The 24,778-nt window shown below is 46.8% G+C and overlaps 1 protein-coding gene across 1 annotated transcript in view; it reads left to right on the forward strand.

Annotated features, from left to right (window-relative positions):
- The window catches only part of CUNH17orf67 (chromosome unknown C17orf67 homolog), a 20,760-nt gene extending 11,343 nt beyond the window's left edge, over positions 1 to 9,417 (forward strand). The window contains exons 3-4 of the mRNA XM_031353207.1: positions 5,475 to 5,610; positions 8,988 to 9,417. Coding sequence (XP_031209067.1) covers positions 5,475 to 5,591 — 117 coding nt within the window. The 3' untranslated portion in view covers positions 5,592 to 5,610; positions 8,988 to 9,417. The remainder of the gene's footprint in view (positions 1 to 5,474; positions 5,611 to 8,987) is intronic.
- The last annotated feature ends 15,361 nt before the right edge of the window (positions 9,418 to 24,778 follow it).

Genomic DNA, 24,778 nt, shown 5'->3' on the forward strand with positions numbered 1-24,778 from the left:
AAAAAAAAAAAAAAAAAACAAAACAAAAGAAAAAAGAAAAAAGGAAAAAAGAAGCAGGCTGAGCAAGGAGCCACAAGGAGCAAGATGGTAAGCAGAATCCCTCCATGGCCGCTGCACGTGTTCCTGCCTCCAGGTTCCTGCCCTGCTTGAATTCCTGTTCTCACTGCTTTTGACGGTGAACTGTTACGTGGAACGGTGAGAGAGGAAACCCACTCTCCCCTAGTTTGCTTTGGTGATGGCGTCTCATCACAGCGGTCGTGACCCTAACTAAGTAAGGCAGCCTTCTGCCTCCTTTCTGCTTATAGAAAAGAGGCAGTGTACTCTGGCCTGGGGACATGCTGGCCCTAAGCCATCTCTGGGTTCCCTGCCACGCTTCTCAGGAAACTGATGCTCAGTCACCCAGAACTTCTCAGGGCTTTTTAAACGAGAGCATATCATTTTTTCACCAGTGGCCCCATCTACCCGGAAGGCCCCTTCCCCTCAGCTCTGCCTGGCACCCTCCTCATCCTCGGACTGTCACAGTGTTTCTCTTTCCTGTCCCTTCCTGGGAGCTCACTTTTCCTTATTTGCTTGCTGTGATTCCTGGTCACCCTTAATCTACAAATATTAAGTGGGAAATTTTAGCAGGGACCAAGGCGTAAGTCAAAATTGTACGCTACTCTGGGGAGGGTGATGTGGTCTTGGGATGTCTTGCTTCATCTTGCCTAGGGTGTCCATCTCTAGTGTGTGCACACTCCTACCTGTCACTTGTCAGCCACTTGGTCTCTGTGGTGGTCTGAATGAGAATGCTCTCACAGGCTCATACGTTTTGCACGCTTGGTCTCCAGATGAACTGTTTGGAAGAATTCAGAGGTGTGGCCTTGTTGGTGTAGGTGTGCCCTTTTAAAGGTGTGTCTCTGAGGGTGGGCTTTGAGATTTCAAAGGCTCACCCTAGGCCCCAGTCTCTCTCTCTCTCTCTCTCTCTCTCTCTCTCTCTCTCTCTCTCTCTCTCTCTCTCTGATCGATGCCTAGAGATCAGGATGTAAAAGCCCAGCTACTGCTCCAGGGCTGTGTCTGTCTCTTTCCCACCATGATTATTATAGATTAACCTTCTGAACCTATAAGCAAGCTTCCAGTTAAATGTTTTCTTTTATAAGAGCTACCTTGGTCATGGTGTCTCTCTACTCACAGGCATTACACCATCTCGTGTTCCCATAAGAAGAGAAAGCGCAATCCCATAAGCTATGTTGAGCACTGAGGGTGTATGTGTGTGTGTGTGTGTGTGTGTGTGTGTGCATGCATGTGTATGATAGACTGCATTTACAAAGCTTTTATTGTGGCATATTGTTTTATTTTTGTGTGTGTCTGTGTGTGTGTGTACATTTATGCTTTTACCTGTGTGCTTGTGTATGTGTGTGTAGGCCAGGGTTAACCTTGAGTGTAACTTTTCAGGAACCATCTACCTTTTATTTTGAGATGGGGTCTCTCATAGGTCTGGAGCTCCCCAAGTAGGTTAGGCAGGCTAGCCAGTGAGCCCAGAGGTCTGCCTGACTTAGTGTCCCCAGCACTGGGATTAAGAGTACACACTATTGCCGGGCGGTGGTGGCACACGCCTTTAATCCCAGCACTTGGGAGGCAGGGGCAGGCAGAGGCAGGCAGATTTTTGAGTTCAAGGCCAGCCTGGTCTACAGAGTGAGTTCCAGGACAAGCCAAGGCTACACAGAGAAACCCTGTCTCGAAAAAACCTAAAACAAAAACAAAAACAAAACTACACACCATTATGCCTGTTTTTGTTTGTTTGTTGTTTTGTTTTTCGAGACAGGGTTTCTCTGTGTAGCCCTGGCTGTCCTGGAACTCACTCTGTAGACCAGGCTGGCCTCAAACTCAGAAGTCCACCTGCCTCTGCCTCCCAAGTGCTGGGATTAAAAGCGTGCGCCACCACCGCCCAGCCCTATGCCTGGGTTTTTAAATGTGGCTTCTGGGGACTGAACTTAGGATCTCATGCTTACAAGGCAAGGACTTTACTACTGGAACTATATGATCTGCTAGCTTTCTATTTTGTTGTTATGGATAAGTTCAGTTACTTTCTCCCCAGACAGACCCAACCCAGCCTCCACTGAGGCAGGCCATTCCCTGAGGTTTTTCTGTTTTAGAATTAATTATTGTCATTGACTTTTTGCTTGGCCCAATTTGTAAACTAAACTTCATTATAGGCCCGTGTGTATAGGAAAAAATATGGTCTAGGGAAATTCAGCACCAATTGCATTTTCAGACATCCACTAGGGGGCACTGAGAAGATATCTCTTGTGTATCTGTCGTAATCATCTACAAAACAAAGCTGTACACCTCACTAAACACACCCGTATGAAAGCGGATTTCTAGAAAAAGGCTCAGAGAGATGATGGGTTAACTGTCAGCCCTACCCTCTCACTGAGTGTTGAAGCTATTGCTTTGGTGACCCTTATATTTAACACTTACATTTTTGTTTATTTAAAAGATTATTTTTAAATTTTTAATTATGCATTTGTGTGCTTGTCTGTGTGTGGGTATGTATACATGGGTATGCATGTGTGTATATGTGAGTGCTGGGAGCTGAACTTGGGTCCTTTGCAAGAACAGTATGTGTTCTTAACCACTGAGCCACTCCAGCCCCCAATTTTGACAGTTACTGTCCTATTAGACTGTCCTAAATCACTTTAGGAGATTGAAAGTTTGTTTCACTTCTGGGTCTCCAGAACCAAACCCATGATCGGCATTTAGTAAATGCTAGCTGTGTCTCTGCTTCCTGGGGAGAATGGGTAGGGGTGTGTGCGTCCTCAGCAGGATAGAATTTCACTGCGGAACCTGGAGTGTATCTCAAGGAAATCTCTTTCAGCTGCCTCAATTAAACTCATTAAGCTCCTCTTATCTTTCCAAATCTTAGGGAAGAATTTGTTTGCCAGTTGCCTGGGAGAAGCAGGCAAATTCTTTAAGAACGAGGACATTCAGGCTTCAGCGACGCCTTTTGTGATCATCTCTGTTTATAAGTGCTCCTGTACCCTGGGGATTTGCCTTTCTAGGAAGCTGGGCTGTTTGGGTCTGTCTTCCTTTCAGGTGTGTTCTTACTGGCTGCAGATAAATCAGGCCGGCTTTATGGTAAGTGGCCTTTGGAATATGCTTTCATGTTTAGCGCCATGACAACTGTCCCAGGAACTCCATTACCCCTTTTGTTCCCATGATCTCAAAGACAGTTCAGAGTAACTGAGATGTCAGCGCGCATCGACTTTCCTGAGACGTGGAGCCTTTGGGGGGAATCTAGGACAGTTAACTTCTGAGCCATCCTCCAGCCCGTGTGATTACCTTTGACTAAATGAGCAAAATAAATTCTCCTGAATGTCAATGGATCTGTAATCCTGCCCAAATGTCATAGGAAAGGACGGAGCCATCTTGGAAAGAGTTCATGCCTTGATAGGCTGTTGGCTATGTCATTTTTGGGACAGGTCAGGCTCTGCTGGGCATCTCATTTCATTATCTCGCCACTCCAGGGAGGGTCTAAGTGTAGTTTCCATTCCAATTACTGGGAAAAGATTCACTTTAAATCATTACAATGAGCATTTGACATGGAACACAAATATGAGTTTTTGTTTTTGTTTAATTTCTTCCCTCCCTGGAGAAGGGAATCTAAAGAAAATGAAAACCTGTTTTCCATCTCCTGCTCCCTTCTTAGTCCAGGAACATTTGAGAGGGTCATTAGTACTGGGTCATTTCTGACTCGGCCAGTGCAATTGTTGAATTTGTGGTTTTTAGCTGATTTGTAGTGGGTTTTTCATCTTTGACTAATGACTGCTTTCAGGCCTTTGTGGCAGATTCATTTCCCCAACATTTAAAATAAATACTGAAGTGTCATGGAAACCGGGGCTGGCTTCTTTCTTGTTCTCAGTGTGTGTCTATTTTGGTGGCTTTTCTTCAGTGATGACTTCAGCCGCTGTGAAATAGTCACCAACTTTTGCTTTTATGTCCATTTGGCTGTTCTAGCAAAGACAATTGACACAGACAGCGAGGGACCTTCCAGGGAGGATTTAGTGAGGAAAAAAAAAAAAGCAATCTCTTCATGTATTCAGTTATATATCTCTTTGGCAAGCTGTTCTGAGGACCTACTGGGTACCAGGCACTAAGCCACACCCTCAGTGTACTGTGGCTGTTGTCCTTAAAAAAACAAACTCACAAATAAACCGCCCCCCCCCCCGGGGCCGGGTAGCAATGTGCCATAGATCCTAGCTATTCAGAAGGCAGAGGCAGAGAATCATCTGAGCCTGGGATTTGTTTGTTTTTGAGATACTGTCTTTCTCTGTACTCCTTGTAGCCCTCTCTCTACTTAAAGATTATGGACTTATTTTTATTTTATGTGTAGAGGTGTTTTGCTTGCATGTTATGTATGTATGTGCATCATGTGTGTGTAGTGTTCCCGGAGGCCTGCATAGATCTGCATGTGAAAGAGAACAGGCACTGTTTGTCTTTCTGAGTGTGTGGTTCCAGTGCAGGTGTGCGTAAGCAGACCTACTCACTCAATGTAAGTTTTTCCAGTTCCAAAGTGGGACAAAGTGGGTGGGAATGCTCTACCTGAATGCGCGTTCTAGGCCCTTGTCAAGAGGAATGTTAAGCATCTCTTTCCACAGAATACTTTCTTTTTTTCCCTTGTTTTCTTTTTCTTTTTTCTTGAAGTAGGGTCTCACATTAAGCCTAGGCCGGCCTGGAATTCATTATGTTGCTTGGCTGGCCTTGAATGTATGGCGATTCTCCGGTCTCAGCTTGCCGTGTGCTGGGATTACATATAGCACATAGCCAAGGTGGCGCACGCCTTTAATCCCAGCACTTGGGAGGCAGAGGCAGGCGAATGTCTGAGTTCGAGGCCAGCCTGGTCTACAGAGTGAGTTCCAGGATAGCCAAGGCTACATTGAGAAACCCTGTCTTGAAAACAAAACAAAAAAACAAAACAAAACAAAAATGATTTTGTGAGCCAAGTGGTGGTGGCACACACCTTTTATCCCAGCCCTTGGGAGGCAGAGGCAGGTGGATTTCTGAGTTTGAGGCCAGCCTGGTCTACAGAATGAGTTCCAGGACAGCCAGAGCCACACAGAGAAAAACCCTGTCTCGAAAATACCAAAAAAAAAAAAAAAAAAAAAAAAAAAAAAAAAAAAAAAAAAAAAAAAAAAATTGTGGTTCTGTTTCACACACACTTTGGAGTGATTCACACCTCATGGTTATAGCATCCAGGGTCCTTTCGGAGTGAGGTTGACTCTTGCAGGCTGCCCCATGTGGTTCCCTGGCTGGCTGGCTTCTCACTGGACTGTGTGAAAGACTGAGGGTAAGAAAGGGGGCAGCCGGGTATGTGCCACACAACTTTGATCCCAGCACTCGAGAAGCAGAGGCAGACAGATCTCTTCGAGCTTAAGGCTAGCCTTGGTCTATGTAGTGAGTTCCATGAGCCTCCCATTGCTGTGTGTTTGTCTCTTCAGGAGTATATGCATCATCTCCTGGCCCTGGAGCACCGTGCTGAGGAGCAGTTTCTGGAACACTGGCTGAATCCTTACTGCAAGCCCCACTGTGACAGGAACATTGTCCATCCTGTGTGAAGGACCTGGGGCCAGCTTGGTATGTCCTAGGCCTTCTGTTGGAAAGGGTGACTATTGGAAGTATGTTCATGGTAGGGCTTTTTTTTTGTGGGGGGGGCAGTGTGCTCAGAGGCCAGGGTGTCAAGGGAGCCAGCAAGGAGGAAAGCAGGGAACCTACTGGTCACCAAGAGATCTCAGATTGGGAGGGGATGATGCCCTATTTACCAGCTAGGTAAGAGCCGGCTGTGCACCCTGTGCATGCAATTCCTACAGAAGCCACAAGAGGGCATCAGATTCCCCCCAGGACTGGGGTTACAGCAGTCGTGGGCCACCATGCGGGTGCTAGGAATTGAAACTGAGTTCTCTAGAAGAGCAGCCAGGGCTGCTCTTAACAGTTGAGCCATCTCTCCCTCGCTCAGACCCTTCTCTGCTTCTCTGCAGTTTTTTTTCTTTTTTTCTTTCTTTCTTTTTTTTGTAGCCTGGATCAGAAAAGGCTGGTTTCTAACTCAAAGAGGTCCAGAACCCTTTGTCTACTGAGTGTTTAAAAGCATGCACCATCATGCTTAGCCCTCTCTGAGATCTTTACAGACCAAAGAGGACAGGACGTGGTTTTTTTTATGTGTGGTCAGTGCTGCGTAGTTTGCGCTGTGGTCATGGTACACGGATGCTCCCTTCAGAATATCACCTGGTAGTTTGTAGAGTGCTCTTCCATACGCTCTGCCACCCACCATCTTATTACCGTGGTGTCATCGATGGTGTGAACTCTGACCCTATTTTATGGAGGAGCTGACTGGGTATTATGGAGCACCCAGGCACAGAAAAGGCTGCCATGGAATAAATGTAGACTGTTGCTTGGTCCTGTCCAAGATGTCCCAGGGAGACACCCTTGCAGAGGGCAAGAAGATGGGGAAGAGAGCGAGAGTTCTACTCTGGAGCATGAGGGTTGGGCTAACTCTCCTCTTCTACCCTTTCTGGCCCCAGAGCCCTATTCTGAGTCAGCTTCCTCTGATGTGCCTGGTGTTAACTAGAGTTGTTCTGTTGAGAGTTTGGGGCTTGGCAGCTTCCGTGACCTGGGCTCAGCTGCTTGTTTTCAATAGGTCAATCAAAGACACAATTAATGGAGAAAGACAGGAAAAGGGGACTTATTCCACGGGAGCACACTGGGAAGAGGGCCAGTGGTGACTCCCGGGGCTCCTGTGTCCACTCTTAGGGTCCCGACCTGAGGTTTAGGTTAAATAGAGGGATGCTTCACTAAGTGGTCTCGGCCAAAGTGTGATCTGTCAGTCATCCGTGTCTAAGCTCCAGTCTCTGCCACAAGGTGACAAGGTGACAAAACCTTGTGAAATCTCTTTCTAGCAGACAATTCCTCCTCTTCCAGCTACTGGGCTTCAACCCTTTCTTCTCCCAGCATGATACTCCTAGAGAAATTCCAACTTCTAAGGGCTGATAAGCCAAAGGGAGGGACAGCCCTCCCCAGCCTTGAAGAACTTGTATGTAGACTAGGACGACTTTAAACTTTTGATCCTTCTTCTCACGGCTCCCAAGTCCTGGGATTATAGGACTCTGCCACCACTGTTGGTTTTATGCAGTGCTGGGGACCAAATACAGGGCTTCGTGCATGCTGGGCCGTGCTCTAACAACCGAGTTGTGTCTTCACCTCCACACGTGTATCTGTAGAATGATTATTTCTGCCAGGATAGTTACATATGGCTCTGCCCCTGCCTCCCAGGCTGCCATTTCCTCCTGTATCAAGGGCCTTGTCTTCCATCACAGAAAACTCTTGATTTCTTCTAGAAAACAGAGCTGTGGGGGCAGGTGAGGTGGTTCAGCTGGCAGACACTTGCCACTGAAACATTTGAGTTTGGACCCTGGGACCCACAGGGTAGGAGAGGATTCCTACACAATGTACCCTTGTGCTTTGATATCTACATCTATACTGTGACATGCACACACACACACACACCACACACACACACACAAATTCCAAGAATTGTGGGGTGCTTAGGGGCTTAGACTCTGGCTAGTGTGGGCTGATCACTCCGCATCCTAACTCTGTAGCAAGCTACCTCTCCTCTCTCAGTTTCTGTTTCTGCATCTATTTTATTTTTAAAAAAGATTTATTTATTTATTTTATGTGTATAAGTACACTGAAGCTGTATTCAGACACACCAGAACATGGCAGCAGATGCCCATTACAGATGGTTGTGAGCCACCATGTGGTTGCTGAGAATTGAACCCAGGACCTCTGGAAGAACAGTCAGTGCTCTTAACCATTTCTCCAGCCTCTGTTTCTGCATCTGTACATTGGGATGATGTTGTCTTTGGGCCTGGTCCTCAGTGAATGACTTCTCCTCTTCCTTCTTCTCCTTCTTCCTTTCCTTTCCTTTCCTTTCCTTTCCTTTCCTTTCCTTTCCTTTCCTACTTCTTTTCCTCCTCCTCCCCTTCCTCTTCCTCTTCTTGTGTTTTTGAGATGGGGTTTCACTGTGTAGCCCTGGCTGTCCTGGAACTCACTCTGTAGGCAAAGGCTGGCTTCAAACTCAGAGATCCACCTGTCTCTGCCTGCCAAGTGCTGGGATTAAAGGCATGCGTCACCACCACCTGGCAGTGAATGACTTCTTAAAGAGGATCATGGGATTCCCCAAAGGTGTCATTTCAGACAGCTCCCACATACATGGAGACAGGGAGGCAGTAGGGACAGAGGTGGCTCGGCCTGGTATTTGGAGTCAACAGCTTTCAGATCCTGAGTCTACTAGTGACTAGCTGGATGGGAAAGCCAGCCCAACTGCTTTCTGTTTCTCCTGTACCATTCGGATAGTGGCAGCCTCTCCTTTTGTTGTCCTGAAGATCCAACAGGTTGGAGATGGCTCAGTGGTCAAGAGTGCCTGCTGCTCTTCCAGAGCGCTTGAGTTCCATGTCTAGCACTCGTGTGAGGAGGCTCACAGTGTCCTATGTAACTCTAGCTCCAGGAAAATCTGATGCCCTCTTCTGCACACCTGAATCTATACACATGTGTACACATATAGATACAAATATACATACGTAAGTAAAACAAATCTTTTAAAATTGGTACACACAGAGGGATTTTTTTTTCCTTAGGAGATAACAGCTGGTGGCTCCTTCTCCTCTTTCTTCCACCACCACCACCATCACCACCACTACAGCCATCCCATCACCACCTCCACCATCACCATCACTACCTCCTCCACCACCACCGTCACCATCCCCATCACTACAACCAACACCATCACCACCCCCACCACCATCACCACCATTACTACCATCACTACCACCACCACCACCATCATCATCATTACCCTCACCACTACCACTACCATCACCACCACCACCATCACCCCCATCACCACTGGCACTGCCACCATTATTCTAACATTATCTTCTCATTCTTTTCTTTTCTAGCAAGCACACTGACAGGCGGTGATGCAGAGACTGCTTGCTGGAACAGAGAGATGCTTATCTTCTATTTCATCTGAAGCCTTAGACACAAAGTCTTCTGACCTCAAGAACATGTGGCCCTGAGTGAGCAGGCCAGAAATTGCCTTGGGGGAAACGATGAATATGTATCCTGCTCCATTTTACTAACCCATCTACATGGTGAAAACTAACAGCTTGAAGCCCAGGGCTCCTGAAGGCCTTCCTGCCAGTTTGCAAGTGTAGACAGAAATCCAGTCCTTCCTTAGAGGGGCGGAGCTGGGGGCTGCAGAACAGGCATGGGGCAGAGCATCTGTCCTGGGGACCCTGGGCATCTTGTCCAGAAGAGGGAAGTGCATTACTTGGGGGCTGCTTCTTCCTTTCTTTGCTGAACTAATAAAGGCCGGTGCTTAGTCTCTCTGTGTGTCTCTTTTCATGAGGAGAGTCCTGGACATTGCCTTCCCTTGCTTCTCTTTGTAAACCCAGTTCCAGAAAGTGTACTAATCTCTGTTTTTATTTTATTTTATTTTATTTTATTTTATTTTATTTTATTTTATTTTTTTGGTTTTTCAAGACAGGTTTTCTCTGTGTAGCCCTGGCTGTCCTGGAACTCACTCTGTAGACCAGGGTGGCGTCGAACTCAGAAATCCGCCTGCCTCTGCCTCCCAAGTGCTGGGACTAAAGGTGTGCGCCACCACTGCCCGGCTGCACTTTTATTTTTTTAAGACTAATTTATTTTTAGTTTATGTATGTGAGTATTTGTACACCATGTACTGGGAGAGACCAGAAAGAGGATGTTGATTTCCTGGAACTGGGGTTAATAGATGGTTAGGAGCCACCATGCAGTGCTCCTAATTACTGAGCCTTCTCTCCAGCCCCTATACTGTTCTTCAGTCTATGAATGGGCCTGGTGGGTAAGTGTGCCTGCCACTCAGCCTGATGAGCTGAATTTGATCCCCAGGGCCTATATGGGGAAAAAGAATTGACTCCTGTAGATTATCCCCCAACTTGCACAAGCAGGTTAATGGTATGCACATACTCACTCATATGCACAGATGGATAGCTCTGCACATGGAATAAATAAGCATGTAATGCAGATGGAAAATGAGTGGAAACATGAACAGTTTTGCACAAGGGCTACTTTCTGGTTTTTTTTTTTTCCCCAAAGAAAATATTTGCCCAAGGTCATCCCAACAGGACCATCATGCAATTCTAAATGCATACCTAGTCCTCTAGCAAAGGAGACATTTCTTAGGGAAAACAGGGTGCTTCTCTGTACCCCATAGCTCTCAGCTGTGCCTTGGTCCCAGAATTAGAGACTAAATAGTCAAAGCTGAAGCAGGGGAGTCACCTCGAGTGGTGTCGGGGGTTGGCTTGGCAGAGCAATGTGAAAGAAAGCTGGCAGGACAAAAATGGAGTCCCTTGTGTCAGCCCTACAAAGACAAAACAGTAAATAAAGCTGGTAGCTTGTGGGGCAGCGTTTTCCCATATGATCGCCTGATAGTAACTGTCATGAAGAAATCTAGTAGACCTCAGACAAAGGTCACTGGAACCTTACACAGGAAGTTTTTGTGGTGGTTTGAATAGGCTTGGCCCCCATAGACTCATGTGTTTAAATGCTTGGCCGTATGGAATGGCACTATTAGGAGGTGTGGCCTTGTTGATGTGGGTGTTGTAGGCATATATTTTTCACAACTTACTTTAATGAGCGTTCAACCTCCTCTCTAGCCCACCACATACCAGAGAGAGAGGAAAAGAAAGATTATTAGGCTACGGGGGAAGTGGACGTATTTAGAAATAATTCTTTGGGGTGATTCCAATCTTTGTTGTTCTCAGTCCAGCCCAGTAGCATACACCAAACACGAACCGGTCCACTAGGCAGACACCACACATGAACCAGCAAGATAATTCAGTCCAGGAGAAACCATGATGTTTGACAATCAGCTCGAGTCTGTGGAAGTGACCAGAAGCAGGAACCTCAGAAGTTCTTTGGTGAGTTTCTCTCTATGAAGTCACCAGAAACAAAGCTCAGCAGTGCAATGTAAGGTGAACCAAGACATGCTTCGTCAGTGAAGACTAGGAAGGCAGGGCAAAGCAAACCAATGCTCCAGCTCCCACTGTCTGTGGGGTCATATTTACATTCTTTCTAAACATCAAGCATCTTTTCACCTGCGTCTGCTTCAGCAAAACATCCTTTCACCTGGTCTGCTTTAGCAAAACCTTTTTTCACCTGTCTGCCCCAGCAAAACATCATTATAACCTAGCTAAGTCTCGAAAGAAGCCAGAAAGTTTCACTTTACAGTGTGGTCTTGTTGGAGGAAGTGTGTCACGGTGGGGGTGGACTTTGAGGTGATACATACTTAGTGAGACACACAGTCTCCTTCCACTGCCTTCAGATCAAGATGTAGAACTCTCAGTTCCTTCTCCAGCTCCATGTCTGTCTGCACACTGCTGCCATGTTCCCTGCCATGATGATAATGGACTAAACCTCTGAACTGTAAGCCAGCCCCATGAAATGTTTTCCTTTATAAGAGTTGTCGGGCTGCAGAGATGGCTCTGTGGTTAAGAACACTGGCTGCTCTTCCAGAGGTCCTGAGTTCAAATCCCAGCAACCACATGGTGGCTCACAACCATCTGTAATGAGATCTGACACCCTCTTCTGGAGTGTCTGAAGATTGATCAACACAGCTACAGTGTACTTACATATAATAAATACATAAACCTTAAAAAAAAAAAAAGAGTTGTCGTGCCGGGCAGTGGTGGTGCACACCTTTAATCCCAGCATTTGGGAGGCAGAGGCAGGTGGATTTCTGAGTTCGAGGCCAGTCTGGTCTACAGAGTGAGTTCCAGGACAGCCAGGGCTATACAGAGAAACCCTATCTCAAAAAACAAAAAATCAAACAAACAAACAAACAAACAAAAGAGTTGTGGTCATGGTGTCTCCTCACAGGAATGAAATCCTAACTAGGACAGCTCTATAAGGATATCTGATGCTACTCTTGTTATTATTGATCATTGTGACCAAGGATTGCTGTTTCCACATGTCTGATATAATCTCCTTTTCATCTTGAAAATTCTGTTTGCTTCTGCCTCTGAATATTATTCCCATATCCTACTGTGGTATTTGTATTTCCATTATGAAGCTGGTGTTTACATAAGGATTGTTATATTAGAGTATCTCTGTTTGGTATTCAGGTTGATGGTCAACCTAGTGACTTTTAGAGATTAAATAAAAGATCAACAAAAACAGATACTGGGAGGGTATGGGAGATGTCCTGAGTGGTTCCTGGGAAGGTAAATCTGGCATCTTTCAAAAGGGGTCAGGCAGGTGTACCCACAAAGAGGGAGGACCTTAATTTTATATGCCTCATGGGACTCTTTAAAACTAGAAGTAGGCTGAGTGAGGTGCCATATTATTGTAATCCTGGTATTCAGGAGGTTGGGCAGGAGGAGTGTAAGTTTAAAGATAGCCCCGGCTACATAGAGAGTTTGGGGCTAGCCTGGGCTACTTGGCGAGACCCTTGCTCTATTTATATGAGTAATAGTGACTCTTGTCATATTTCTTGTATTAGAGGCATCCTTCCTGGGAAGGGTCTGTGGTGGAGCAGGAGGAAACACCCTCACTAAGTATATCTACCATAGGACAGGCTACCACAGTAGCCTTCGAGCCACTTGAATGAGAAAGGTTTCAACACAAATGATCAACACAAATGTACTTGTTAAGACAGGCACAGACTCTTGGCTCAGATGGCTTGGGTTTGTGGCCAGAAAGAATGCACACAGGCCAATAAGACAGCTCAGAGGGTGAAGGAACTTGATACCAAACATGAAAGGATGCCATCCCTGGGACCCACATGATGGAAGGAGAGAACTGACTCCTACAAGTTTTCCTCTGACCTCCACACATACACTATAGTATGCTAACAATGTGCACATAAACACGAGTATGCACATACACGCACACACACAGACACACACACTAAGATGTAAGAAAAAGGGCCGGGCAGTGGTGGCGCACGCCTTTAACTCCAGCACTTGGGAGTTAGAGGCAGGCAGATTTCTGAGTTCGAGGCCAGCCTGGTCTACAGAGTGAGTTCCAGGACAGCCAGGGCTATACAGAGAAATCCTGTCTCGAAAAAAAAAAAAAAAAAAAAAAAAAAAACCTCCAAAAACAAACAAACAACAACAACAACAACAAAAAGATGTAAGAAAAAAAGTAAGAGTGGATGGACATTAGGACTTCTGTGAGAAACTGTTTTTCATTTTTTATATTTCACGCAGGCAGCACAGCCTCTAGCTGGGAAGTGAGTTTGTTCTTTTAGATGCTCAAAGATAAATATGGTCCCCATTCAAATGGACTTACTACACACTGGGAGAGATACATATGCATTCAGAGGGCTGCACTGTAGGTCAGGAGTTGGCAGACATTTCTGGAAAGGGCCTCCCACTCTGTCACAGTGGGAGGAGCCACACAGTCAATATCTGTTTGCTCAATTGTGAGACCTCTTCCTGTCCTGCCCTAGCCTAGCTCAGCCTTGAGTTGCAAACCTTTACCCTGGTAACACAGAAGCATGTTATTATTCAATGGGAGATGCTCCCAGAAAACTTCTGTACTGGATTGGAGAGGTGACTCAGAGGTGACTAGTCGAGTTGACCAGATAGCTCTGGGTATGGCCACTAGCCCTTCGTAAAACTGTGTGTGGTGGCTCATGCCTATAGCTCCCACAGGACCTAGAGGTGGGAGGACCTGAAGTTCAAGGTCATCCTCAGCTACACAGTGAGTTTGAAGTGTAGCTTAAGTTGCACGAGACCCTTTCACAAAACAGGACCACCAGAATGGACTGAAAGGCTTGACTGACAGCTAGTGGCACAACTTTAGAAGTCAGTACCTACCTGGAGGCAGTGAGTCACTCGGGCAGGTCCTTGGAGCCTGCATCTGGTTATCTTGCCCCTTCCTGAGCCTGTAACTTACCTCTGTAACATACAGAATTTGAGACCCTGCTTGAGATCTCTCACTATGAGACTGATTCACTATGGTTCAGTTTCTCGCTCTCTCTCTCTCTCTCTTCCTCTACCTCTCTCTTTCTCTCTCTCTCTTCCTCCCTCCCTCCCCCTCTCTCTTTCTCTCTCTTTCTCTCCCCACCCCACCCCCCACCCCCCCGTGGACCCTGCTCTCCTCCAAATGTCTCTTTTCTCTGAGATGCCTCTTTTGTGGTTAAATGCAATGCATGCAGCCATGTTCTTAAAATGGAGCCCAGGGAAGGACAGACACTGAATTACACATGCAAACTCCCAAGCCTCACCAGTTGGATTTTTCAGGAGCATTCGGAGTCTGGGAACCATGGACCCAGGGCTTCCTGGAACTTCGTGAAAGGGCCTGAGTGTGCTGGGAGACACAGATGCTTGCTCCATTACTCACATCTTAGGGAATGATTTCTGTTACACATCTGACACTGCTCTAGGTCTAGGGATGTGATGAGCAAAATATGCAAAGCAGGTTGCGTGTGTGTGTGTGCAGAAGCCAACATCTTCAATAGTTTTCCATTGTCTATTTCGAGGAAGCATCTTTTGCTGAACCCGCAGCTCACTGATGAACTAGTCTGGCTGGCCATCAAGTCTCCGAGTCTCTGCCTTCCAGAGCGAGATTACAAGTTCATGCAGCCATGTCTGCCTTTTTTTACATGGCTGCTGGTGATCTGAACTCAGGTCCTCATGTCTTTGCAGCAAGGGATTGAGTGTTCTGGCATCTTCCCTGCATCCAAAGGCTGACTTATCTGTCTCTCTGTCTGTCTGTCTGTCTGTCTGTCTATCTGTCTGTCTATCTATCTATCTATCTATCTATCTATCTATCTATCTATCTATCTATCTATCTATCTATCTAAATTATCTATCTATCTATTGATCTATCTATCATTGTCTGTCTATCTAACATCTGTCTGTCTGTCAGTCTAGCTATCTATCTATCTATCTATCATCTATCTATCTATCTATCTATCTATCTATCTATCTATCTATCTATCTATCTATCATCTATTATCTATCTATCATCTGTCCATCCATCCCTCCATCCATCTATTATCTATCTATCTATCTATCTATCTATCTATCTATCTATCTATCCACCTACCTACCAGTCTTGCATATATGTCATGCTGCGAACCTGGAAGTCAGAGGACAGCTTGCCAGAGTTGGTTCTCTCCTTCCGCCACGTGGCTTCCATGTACTGGACACAGGCTGTCACTGCTGTCCTCTGCTGAGACATCTATGTAGCCCTCTTGTAACCAACAGAACTCAGAGGTGTTTCTTACATTCACATGTGCAGCCAGCACCACTGTCTCGTCCCCACCATCCTAACACCCTGAGGAGACCCTATGTCCCTTAAGCTGTCACTCTCTATTTTTCCTTCTTTCCCATCCTCAGCAGCACCTACCTGTTTGTTATGTATGGGTTGGCCTATTCTGGATATTTCATATACATCAACTGCTATAAACTTTTTTTTAACTGACTTCTTACACACAGCATATGATTTCAAGGATATCATTGCTGTAGCCTGTATCACTATTCCTTTTTGGGGCCAATTAATATTCCATTGCATGGATATATATCCCATTGCCCGTTCATTAGTTGACGAGCATTTGGTGCCTCCCACTTCTTAGCCTTCCTCAGTGGTATAAACACTCAGGTACGTGTGTTTGTTTGGGTAACTGTTTTCAATTTCTTTTGGTCTTTACCTGGCATGGGGATTGCTGGGTCATCTGTGACTTCCAATGAGCTTTGTTGCTGTTAGGTGTGTGCAGATTGTGCGTGCATGTATATGCGTGCACAAGCACCTGTGTGTGCACGATGAGTTGCCGTCATAGGACCACCTTTGGTGTGTGATTCCTTAGGAACTCTACCCACCTTGCTTTGAGTCAGGGTCTCCCATGAGGCTAGAGTGTCTGGCCAGTGAGCTCTATGGATCTACCTGCCTACCTGTGATTACAAGTGAGTGTGCCACTGCATCACAACCAGCTTTAAAAAAAATAAAACAAAGCTGGGCAGTGGTGGCACACACCTTTAATCCCAGCCCTTGGGAGGCAGAGGCAGGCAGATTTCTGAGTTCGAGGCCAGCCTGGTCTACAGAGTGAATTCCGGGACAGCCAGGACTACACAGAGAAACCCCGTCTCAGAAAAAACAAACAAAAACAAAAACAAAAACCCAAAAAAATCCCCTGCCCCAAAAACCCCCAAAATCTTTCTTAGTGGATATTAGGGATTGAACTCAGGTCCCCAGGCTTGCAAGGCAAACACCTTGCTGCCTGAGCCCTCTCCTTTCTGCCTGAGCCCTCTCCTTTCTGACTGAGCCCTCTCCTTTCTGCCTGAGCCCTCTCCTTTCTGCCTGAGCCCTCTCCTTGGCCCTATATTGAACTTCTTGAAGCGCTCTTCTCTAGGGCAGCTCCCTCCCAACAGCAACACACGAGGGGGGAGACTTCTCCACGACCTTGCCGATAACTTAGTATTTTCCCCTTAAAATACTGAAATCCTCTCAGTGGTTGTGAAAGGGAGTTCATCGGGGATTTTGATCTCCATTTCTCTGATGACTAATAATAATTTTGGGCATGTTTTCACTTGCTCACTGGCCAATTCTGTATCTTTTAGGGGGAGGAATCTCCAAGCTTTGCGCTTGTTAAAAGTTTCAATTGTCTTTTGCTGTTGACAGGCTAATGTTTTTGTTATGCTGAGAGCAAGGCTTACTTGGGGGCTGGAGAGATGGCTCAGCAGTTAGGAACACTGGCTGCACTTCCAGAGGTCTTGAGTTCAATTCCCAGCAACCACTTGGTGGCTCACAACTATCTGTAAAGGGATCCGATGCCTTCTTCTGGTGTGTCTGAATATAGCTACAGTGTACTTATACACATAAAATAAATAAATAATTCTAAAAAAAAAAAAGAGAAGAAAAGAAAAAAAAAAAAAGAAGGGCAGAAGTTTGGATAAGTTGTAGAATGCACCTTGCATTGGTTTCTTCTTCTATTCAGTGGGGATAACGGTAGAACCTACCGTCATGTGGTATGTGTCATGTGGTTCCAGGAGGTGAAGCTTTAGGCCCCTCGAATGGCCCATAGCAGGCTTTTGCTTATTCCACACAAGCTGAAGCTACCAAGGATGACTGGACATTACCAAGATTAATAACTGCTGGGAAGCGATACGGCCGTGATGCAACCGAGGGTAACTGGAAGGCTATTTTAGGTTGGCTGCACAGGGAAGGCTTTTCGGAGGAGGTGACACTTGAGCTGACACCGGAATGACAGGAAGGAGCCAACCTCGTGAAGATCCATGTACAGGAAGGGCACTCCCGGCTGAGAGAACGGCTGGGGTAAAGGTCTACAGACAGGAACAAGCCTTACCAAACTAACTGCTAGAGGGGGGTGGGGGGCAGGTAGCTGGGTTTCCACCTTGTGAGGGCCTGGCTGACCAGCACAGCATGCGAAGACAGCTTATTTGGCTCAGGGTGTGCAGGCTCTCTGCTCATTACCTAGGAACCTTGAGGTACTGACTGAGCCCATTTGGTAGAGACTTCCATTTTCTCAAGTAAAAAAACAAAACAAAATGAAACAAAACAAAACAAAAAAACAAAAACACCAAGGCTGACGGGCTTGCTGCTTCGCAGCCAGGCTTACGACCTGAGTTCAATCTTTGGGATCCTCATGGTGGAAGAAAAGAAGAGACCCCTGCAAGTTGTCTTCTGACCTCCAGATGTGGGTCACAGCTCACGCATGCCTCCCCCCATTCCACAGAGACACACAATACATGATGAAAACATTAAAACAAATATAGTGGTTATCTATATTTACTTCTGTGTAGTAAGACTTCTATGACATGAAAAATGAATTACACTAAGAAGAGCGGCTCCCAGTTTCAGATGTGACTTAGAGCAGTGCGTAGTAGGGAGGGCTGAGCTGAGCTTTGTGAGGGTGTGTTTGAATGCCCCCCACTTCAGAGTGTGAGGTCTCGCCGTTTCTCTTGCTCCTCCATCTTGCTAGAACCTTCCTTCAAACTTTGTCTAGCTCAGGGTTGATTGAATGCCCTGCATGCCAGGCCTGAGGCTGTGAAAATGAGTGATGCTCTGCAAAGCCAAGTAGCCCACCCCACGGCGCTGCCTCCCGAACATCACTTCTTTCTGTGGCTTCATCCTGCATTGTTATGGTCCTTACTCTTTAGGCATAAAGGGAACACATGGAGAGAGAAGAGCTTGGGAATCTAGAGCCCTGCCACACCCTGCCATGATCTCTTCTTTGTTGGTATCTACCCACAAACCATAGAGGCAAGTGCAGTGGCTGAGAGACAGGCTGCCTGGGTTTCCAGCTGGACTCATCCTCCCTAAATTATTAAGCCTTTCTAGGTCTCAGTTTGCTCATCCATGAAATGGTGGTATAGTTCTAACGGCATATAGATTGCATATGGGTAATTTAAAAAGTGTGTGTATATGTGCATGGATGTACACCTGTATCCCTCACTAATGCTGGGTTTACAGTCACACCTGGATTTTTTTTTTTAAATCTTTTTAATGTATACATGTGTGTGTGCACGGGTGTTTGCATGTGTGGAAATCTGAGGTTGATTCTGGGAAATGCCCTTGAAGGCTCCCCACTATATTAATGGAGGCAGGATTTCTCACTTGAACCCAGAGCTCACCCACAGTCTAGCCATCTTGCTCTGGAGATCTCCAGTAACATGGGGGCACCCACCTGGCGTTTCCATGGGTTCTACGTTATCAAAACTCAAGCCATCATGTTTGGACAGCTGGTGCTTTATCCATTGCATCGTTTCTTCAACACTCTTTCTGGTTTTTACGTGGGTGCTAAGGGATTGGAACTCAGATCCTCGTGCCTGAGCAGGAAGTGCTTTTATCCACCAAACCAACTCCCCAGCCCCAGGTTATACAGGGCGGGGGCGCTATCTCTCTCATCAGCTCCCCCAGAATTTAGGAACCGGCTGAGCCTAGGAGCCCCTCCTAAGGTACCTAGGAAATTGTTCTCTGGAATGGACTAAAGGAGGGGAAATTGCTTATATTGTTTAGAAGGAAAAAGGAAAAAGGTGCGCATCAGTAGGCTGGGGCAGGTGGTGGAGACACAGCATAGGCCACACCCTCTCAGGCGCACTCCGGATTGCTTGTGACAAGGGCTAGTTTACTTAGCAAGGGTGGGTCCAGGGCTGTAAGGGCTCGGCTGGCCACTAGGGGTCAGTGTGTCTCCGCTGCAGGCGCCGGCGGGTGGCTCACCTGATTGCTGCAGACTCCAGCTGACAGTCCCCCCCTCTTGCTTTGTATTTGGACAAAACAAAACAAACAAAACAAAAAACCACCACCGCCACCACAGCAACAACAACCACAACAGAAAAACTTTCTCTGTAGCAAGAAAGAGAGTCTAAACAGTCTAAACAACAGACTTTCTTTTTGCAGGAAAATGCAGAAGGTGGTTAAGCCGTCCTGTCTTTGGCGTTCCTGGGCGGAGGGAGCATAGCTCCAATTGTGGTTTCTGGCCTGGTTATCTTGGTGCCTCCGAGGATGACACGGGGGAAGGGGGTGTCTGTTGAATTCTTCCTTTTCTATTTTCTGCCTCGGCGAGGAGGAGGGTGTTAATGCCGCTTGGCAGTTACATGAAACCGAGGCGGATGGTGACGGGGTGTGTTAACAAACAAGGGCAGGAAATAGTGTCATATTTTCTGGAGAGCGAACCGCTCCCAGGAGACAGACTGCAGGATTCCACCCGAGGAGACTCTTGGAAGGGGCGGCGGGGGCGGATAAGAAGTCCTTCCTCGAACTTCCCTCGCCTTTCACTTTCTGGTGTCTCCGTACAGTGACAGATTTGGTTTTATCCCCAGTCTGGCTGACTAGCCAAATCACTGGGCATAAAAAGAGAACTATCCACTTTGATCTGGTGTCGCTTCAGCGATTAGTCATCCCTTTGTCAAGTATGGCCTCTGGAAATAAGACTGCAGGGCCGGAGCTACCTGCTTGGAACATAGACCTCTGGCCAGGTGGGATAGGGATAAGCCGTCTCCTTCTCTCGCCTTCTCTATCATCTTCCATCACACCTTTTCTAGTTCCTTCCACAAGGATCCAACTTCTACCTGCCTGCCATGGGGTGGATGATGAACTTTCTCTGAACTTGAATCTACAGTGAGCACCCAAAAGCCTGGCCAGGCAGCCCCCCTGCCCCCCTTTTAAAACACCCACCTCAAATGGGTTTGTGTCTTTTTTTTTAAGATTAATTTTTATTTATATGAGTACACTGTTGCTATCTTCAGACACACACCAGAAGAATGCATCGGACCCCGTTACAGATGGTGGCAAGCCACCATGTGGTTGCTGGAAGTTGAACTCAGGGCCTCTGGAAGAGCAGTCAGTGCTCTTAACCGCTGAGCCATCTCTCCAGCCCTGCCACATTCCTCTTTGTATCTCAGGTACTATGCCTGATACCTTTTCATCGTTAGTAGGGAATAACAACAACCACGGCCATAATGATAATAGAAATATATATAGAAAGATTAAAGAATAGTAGCCTTAACTGCTGGACTGGAACTAATGGCCAATGAATACTGAATGAGTTCCATGGCACATGGACTCTCGCTGCCTTCTCTTATTTAATAGGATAGCAAGAGATCCGGCCAAGGATTCCGTCCTTCCATCATGGTCACTTTATAGACTGGGAGGTGGAGCCTGGGGTAGGGGGTAACTGATGGACCCCCAGTTCTAGAATCTGGCAAGCCCCGGGCGGGACTGCTGACCTGGCCTCTCGGCATGTGACAGGTCTCTCCCTGCTGGGACAGCTCTGCTGCACCTGTGTTTCTTACACTGTATGGAATACAGGTTCACATGTGTGGCTGGAAATCCCAGGTACCTTTCTTGCTCTCACTACAAAGACTAAGCTTCGAAGGCTAGGGTGACGGCTACAGCTTTTCGGCAGCTCTCTGGAGAGACAGGATACATCAGAGCTGGGGATTCAGGCCTAACCTGAAAAGATGGCCAGGGGCTGAGTCTTCGAGACACTGGACATAGAATCTGCAGTCTTGGCTGCCATTTCTGAATGGCTTGTCCCTTTACATTCACCGAGAGTCTTCCACCTTCCTCTTTTTCATTTACAAAGTAGATGTTTCGGTAACAACCAACAATGCAAACCAGGCCTGTTGGTGCAGGTCTGTGCCTCTAGCTACTCAAGAAGCTGAGGCAGGAGGATCTCAAGTTCAAGGTTAGCCTGAGCAACCTTGGCAAGACCTTGATTTTCAACAATTAAGAAAGAAAAGGGCTGGGAGCCGGGCAGTGGTGGCACATGCTTTTAATCCCCAGCACCTGGGAGGCAGAGGCAGGAGTTCAAGGCCAGCCTGGTCTGTATAATGAGTTCCAGGACAGCCCTTCTTTGAAAACCCAAAAGGGGGCGGGGAGTATTGGGAAGTTCACCCGCCCAGTGCTTCCCTAGGGTGTGAGGGGCTCTACATTCAATTCTCAGGACTGCAAACCAAACCCAAACCCAAATACACAATACCAGGCTCTCCCCCTCCTGAGGAGACAGAGAAAGCGTCGAACATTCCACCTGATCCTTTGATGTCATGTGTCTTTTTGAGACGGCAGAGAATGCCCATCTGAGGCTTGGTACTGAACATATTCAGGGCATAGCTACTTTGGGTAGACACACACTCACAATTGACAAGGCCAGCAGGCCTCTCCGGATGGATATAAATACTCCAGGACGGGAAAGCCAAGACCAAAGGCTCGGGCTGTCCTGCACCGCCGGCACCAGCTCATGTTCTTCCTGTGTGTGAGGCAGTTTGACTGATATCTAGCTCTTCCTGAGAGCCCAGTGAGCCCACTACGGTCACATTTTTGTCAGTGTTCCCAGTAGTGTCACCAGATACCATGTTCTCTGTGACCAGAAGGCAGACAAGGGAGGAGGCCTTGATCTTGGAGTGAAAGAGAAGGAATGGCTTGGGGTTGGGCGTGTGACACTGGTCTTGGGGTTGGTGACTGCTTGAGAGTAGCTCTTGTGGTTATTGCTTGGTCTTCCAGTAGTCATGTGACACTGCTAGCTAGACCCTTGGGTGGTGCAGTAGGTGTGTGGATGCTCGTGATTGTTTGTCTCCATGGTAGCTGCAGCCCAATTGAACCTGCCTTATAAAGTGAGGTAAATTGTACCAAATGTTGAAATGGAAAGAGCAGGGGCTCAGGGTGCAATGGGGTTTACATGGGGGCAAAGGCCTCTACCTTAGCATCCCAGAGGAGCGCTATCTAAGCTAAATGGCAAGGAATAAACAAGAGCTAGCCAGGCAAAGAGGAAGCAGCTTGTTGACCCGTCTCCTCTTTTCAACATATGTATGTAAACACATGTGTGGGGATGTACACCTACAGATGTGTATGGAGGCCAGAGATTAGCATCAGGTGTCTCAACTGTTCTCTTCCATTTTGAGACAGCATCTTATTATTTAGTGCTACTGTTCCTGGAATTCTCCACAAGGACAAGACTGGCCTTTAACTCACAGAGAGCCTGCCCAGGCTTCTCAGGTGCTGGGATTAAACACAAAGCCACCACAGCTCTCTCTCTCTCTCTCTCTCTCTCTCTCTCTCTCTCTCTCTCTCTCTCTCTTATAAAGAGCAAAATGTTTCATATAAAGTGTATATGACCCCATTTTAATGTCATTAGTAAAACAAGCCCTTCAGGGAGGGATATGGGTTTCTCTGCTAGCAGCCATCTTTTAAGCTTGTGAGGAGGCTTTTAAACATGACCCACTGTTTCCTTGTTTGACCTACCATGTTAACTGGGCTGTTCACTAGCTGCCATATCCATGCCTTCATCAATTTACAAGATTCCCAAAGGGATCAAAGCCTAACACCACTCCTCAGATTCGTTACTAAAATTTCTTTCTTTCTTTCTTTCTTTCTTTCTTTCTCTCTTCTTCTTCTTCTTCTTTTTTTTTTTCCAGACAGGGTTTCTCTGTATAGCCCTGGCTGTCCAGGAACTCACTCTGTAGACTCAGAAATCCTCCTGCCTCTGCCTCCTAAGTGCTGGGATTAAAGATGTGCGCCACCACCGCCCGGCCTTTGCTAACTTCTTGTCCATAAATTTCTTCAGCAGGGAAGGTGGGCCTTGCTCCTAGAAGCCTCCTGGGTGGCCTAGCTTCAAATAGTGGGTGGCTTCACTTTCTCTTCCACCTTTTTTTTTTTTTTTAAGATTTATTTATTTTGTGTATATGAGTACCCTGTCGGTGTCTCAGACACACCAGAATAGGGCGCTGGATCCCATTACACTTGGTTGTGAGTCATCATGTGGTTGATGGGAATTGAACGTAGACCCTCTGGAAGAGCAGTCAGTGTTCTTACCCAATTAGTTGAGCCATCTCTCTGGCGTCATCTTATAATTTTTGAGATAGGGTCTCCAACTGAATTTGGAGCTGGTCCGTCATGATGGATAGCCCCCCATCCCCCTGGGAGTTACTATTTTCTCCTCCTTCCACTTCCCTGAATCTGGGATTACAGACAAACTCCTCTGTGCCCAGCCTCTTAATGCAGACTCCGGGGAACTGAACTCAGGCCTTTATGCTTGTACAGTAAGCACTTTATTGACAGAGTCATCTCCTTGACCCTCTAGCTTTGTTTTATGGGGAATATTTATCTTCTCAGCTGACCCAGCTTTTATTGCCCACTGACTTTGGAAGACTTTGGAAGCAGATGTATTTGAGTAAGGAGCTCCATACTGACGATGGCAAAATCTGCGAAGGTGGTAATGAGAGCAAAGCCTGGAAAGATAATTATAGAATTTATTTATTTATTATTTATTTGGTTTTTCCAGACAGGGTTTCTCTGTATAGCCCTGGCTGTCCTGGAACTCACTCTGTAGACCAGGCTGGCCTAGAACTCAGAAATCCGCCTGCCTCTGCCTCCAAAGTGCTGGGATTAAAGACCTGCGCCACCACCGCCGGCTGATTATAGACTTTTAAAAAGGAATTGACCACCAGGGTGGTCTGCCATCTTGGTTTGCCACCATTTGCATTCCTGGAGTATAGAACTTCCCGTGAGAACTGGGAAAGCGCCAGCCATCTGGGATGAACTGGTCAGTCTGGAACTCAATGAAAGTGACCAGTCATCTTCACCAGCTGTCCTAAGTCCAAGCATACAGCTGGTTATGCTTCGGAGTCTCCAGGAGGACATCGGGACAGGAGGGAGTCAGTGGTCTCTGCAAGCAGCCGTGACTAATATGGCTGAACTCTTTTACCCAATGATGAGGAAACCAATGCGTGGGAAAGCAGTGGACCCATTCAAGGGTGTGCAGAGTGTGGTGGAGTGGGAGTCTGTAGTTAAGTAATTAGTAAATACAGGCGCAGGGTTCCTCCCTGCTTTTGACCATTTCTGTTCCTGAATGAAATACACGTACAGCCTTATTATTTTAATGTGCCTTAAGCAGCACAGTAGCTGGGCGACTGCCTAGCCTCCATGTTGTTAGACTCTACTTTCCTACCAATAACTCCGAGTTACTACTTACTAATTTCTGTTCCATCTTGGCTGCTCTTGACCCTATTGAGCAGCCCCCCTCTGGGCCAAGTTCTCTTGACCCTTTTACATGGCGGCTCTCCTGCCTCCTGCATGTTCTTCTTCCATAGCAGCAATCTTTCTTCTCTTCCTCAGGGTTTGGGGGAGGACCTAAGCCCTGCCCATCTCTCTTCTCCCCAGCCATTGGCTGCTGGCATCCTTATTTACCAATCAATCAGAATTAACTAGGGGCAGGTTCCCAGGAGCTAGGTAGGGGTAGCAC

The sequence above is a fragment of the Mastomys coucha genome, unplaced genomic scaffold, assembly GCF_008632895.1.
Source record: "Mastomys coucha isolate ucsf_1 unplaced genomic scaffold, UCSF_Mcou_1 pScaffold5, whole genome shotgun sequence".
Taxonomy (NCBI): domain Eukaryota; kingdom Metazoa; phylum Chordata; class Mammalia; order Rodentia; family Muridae; genus Mastomys; species Mastomys coucha.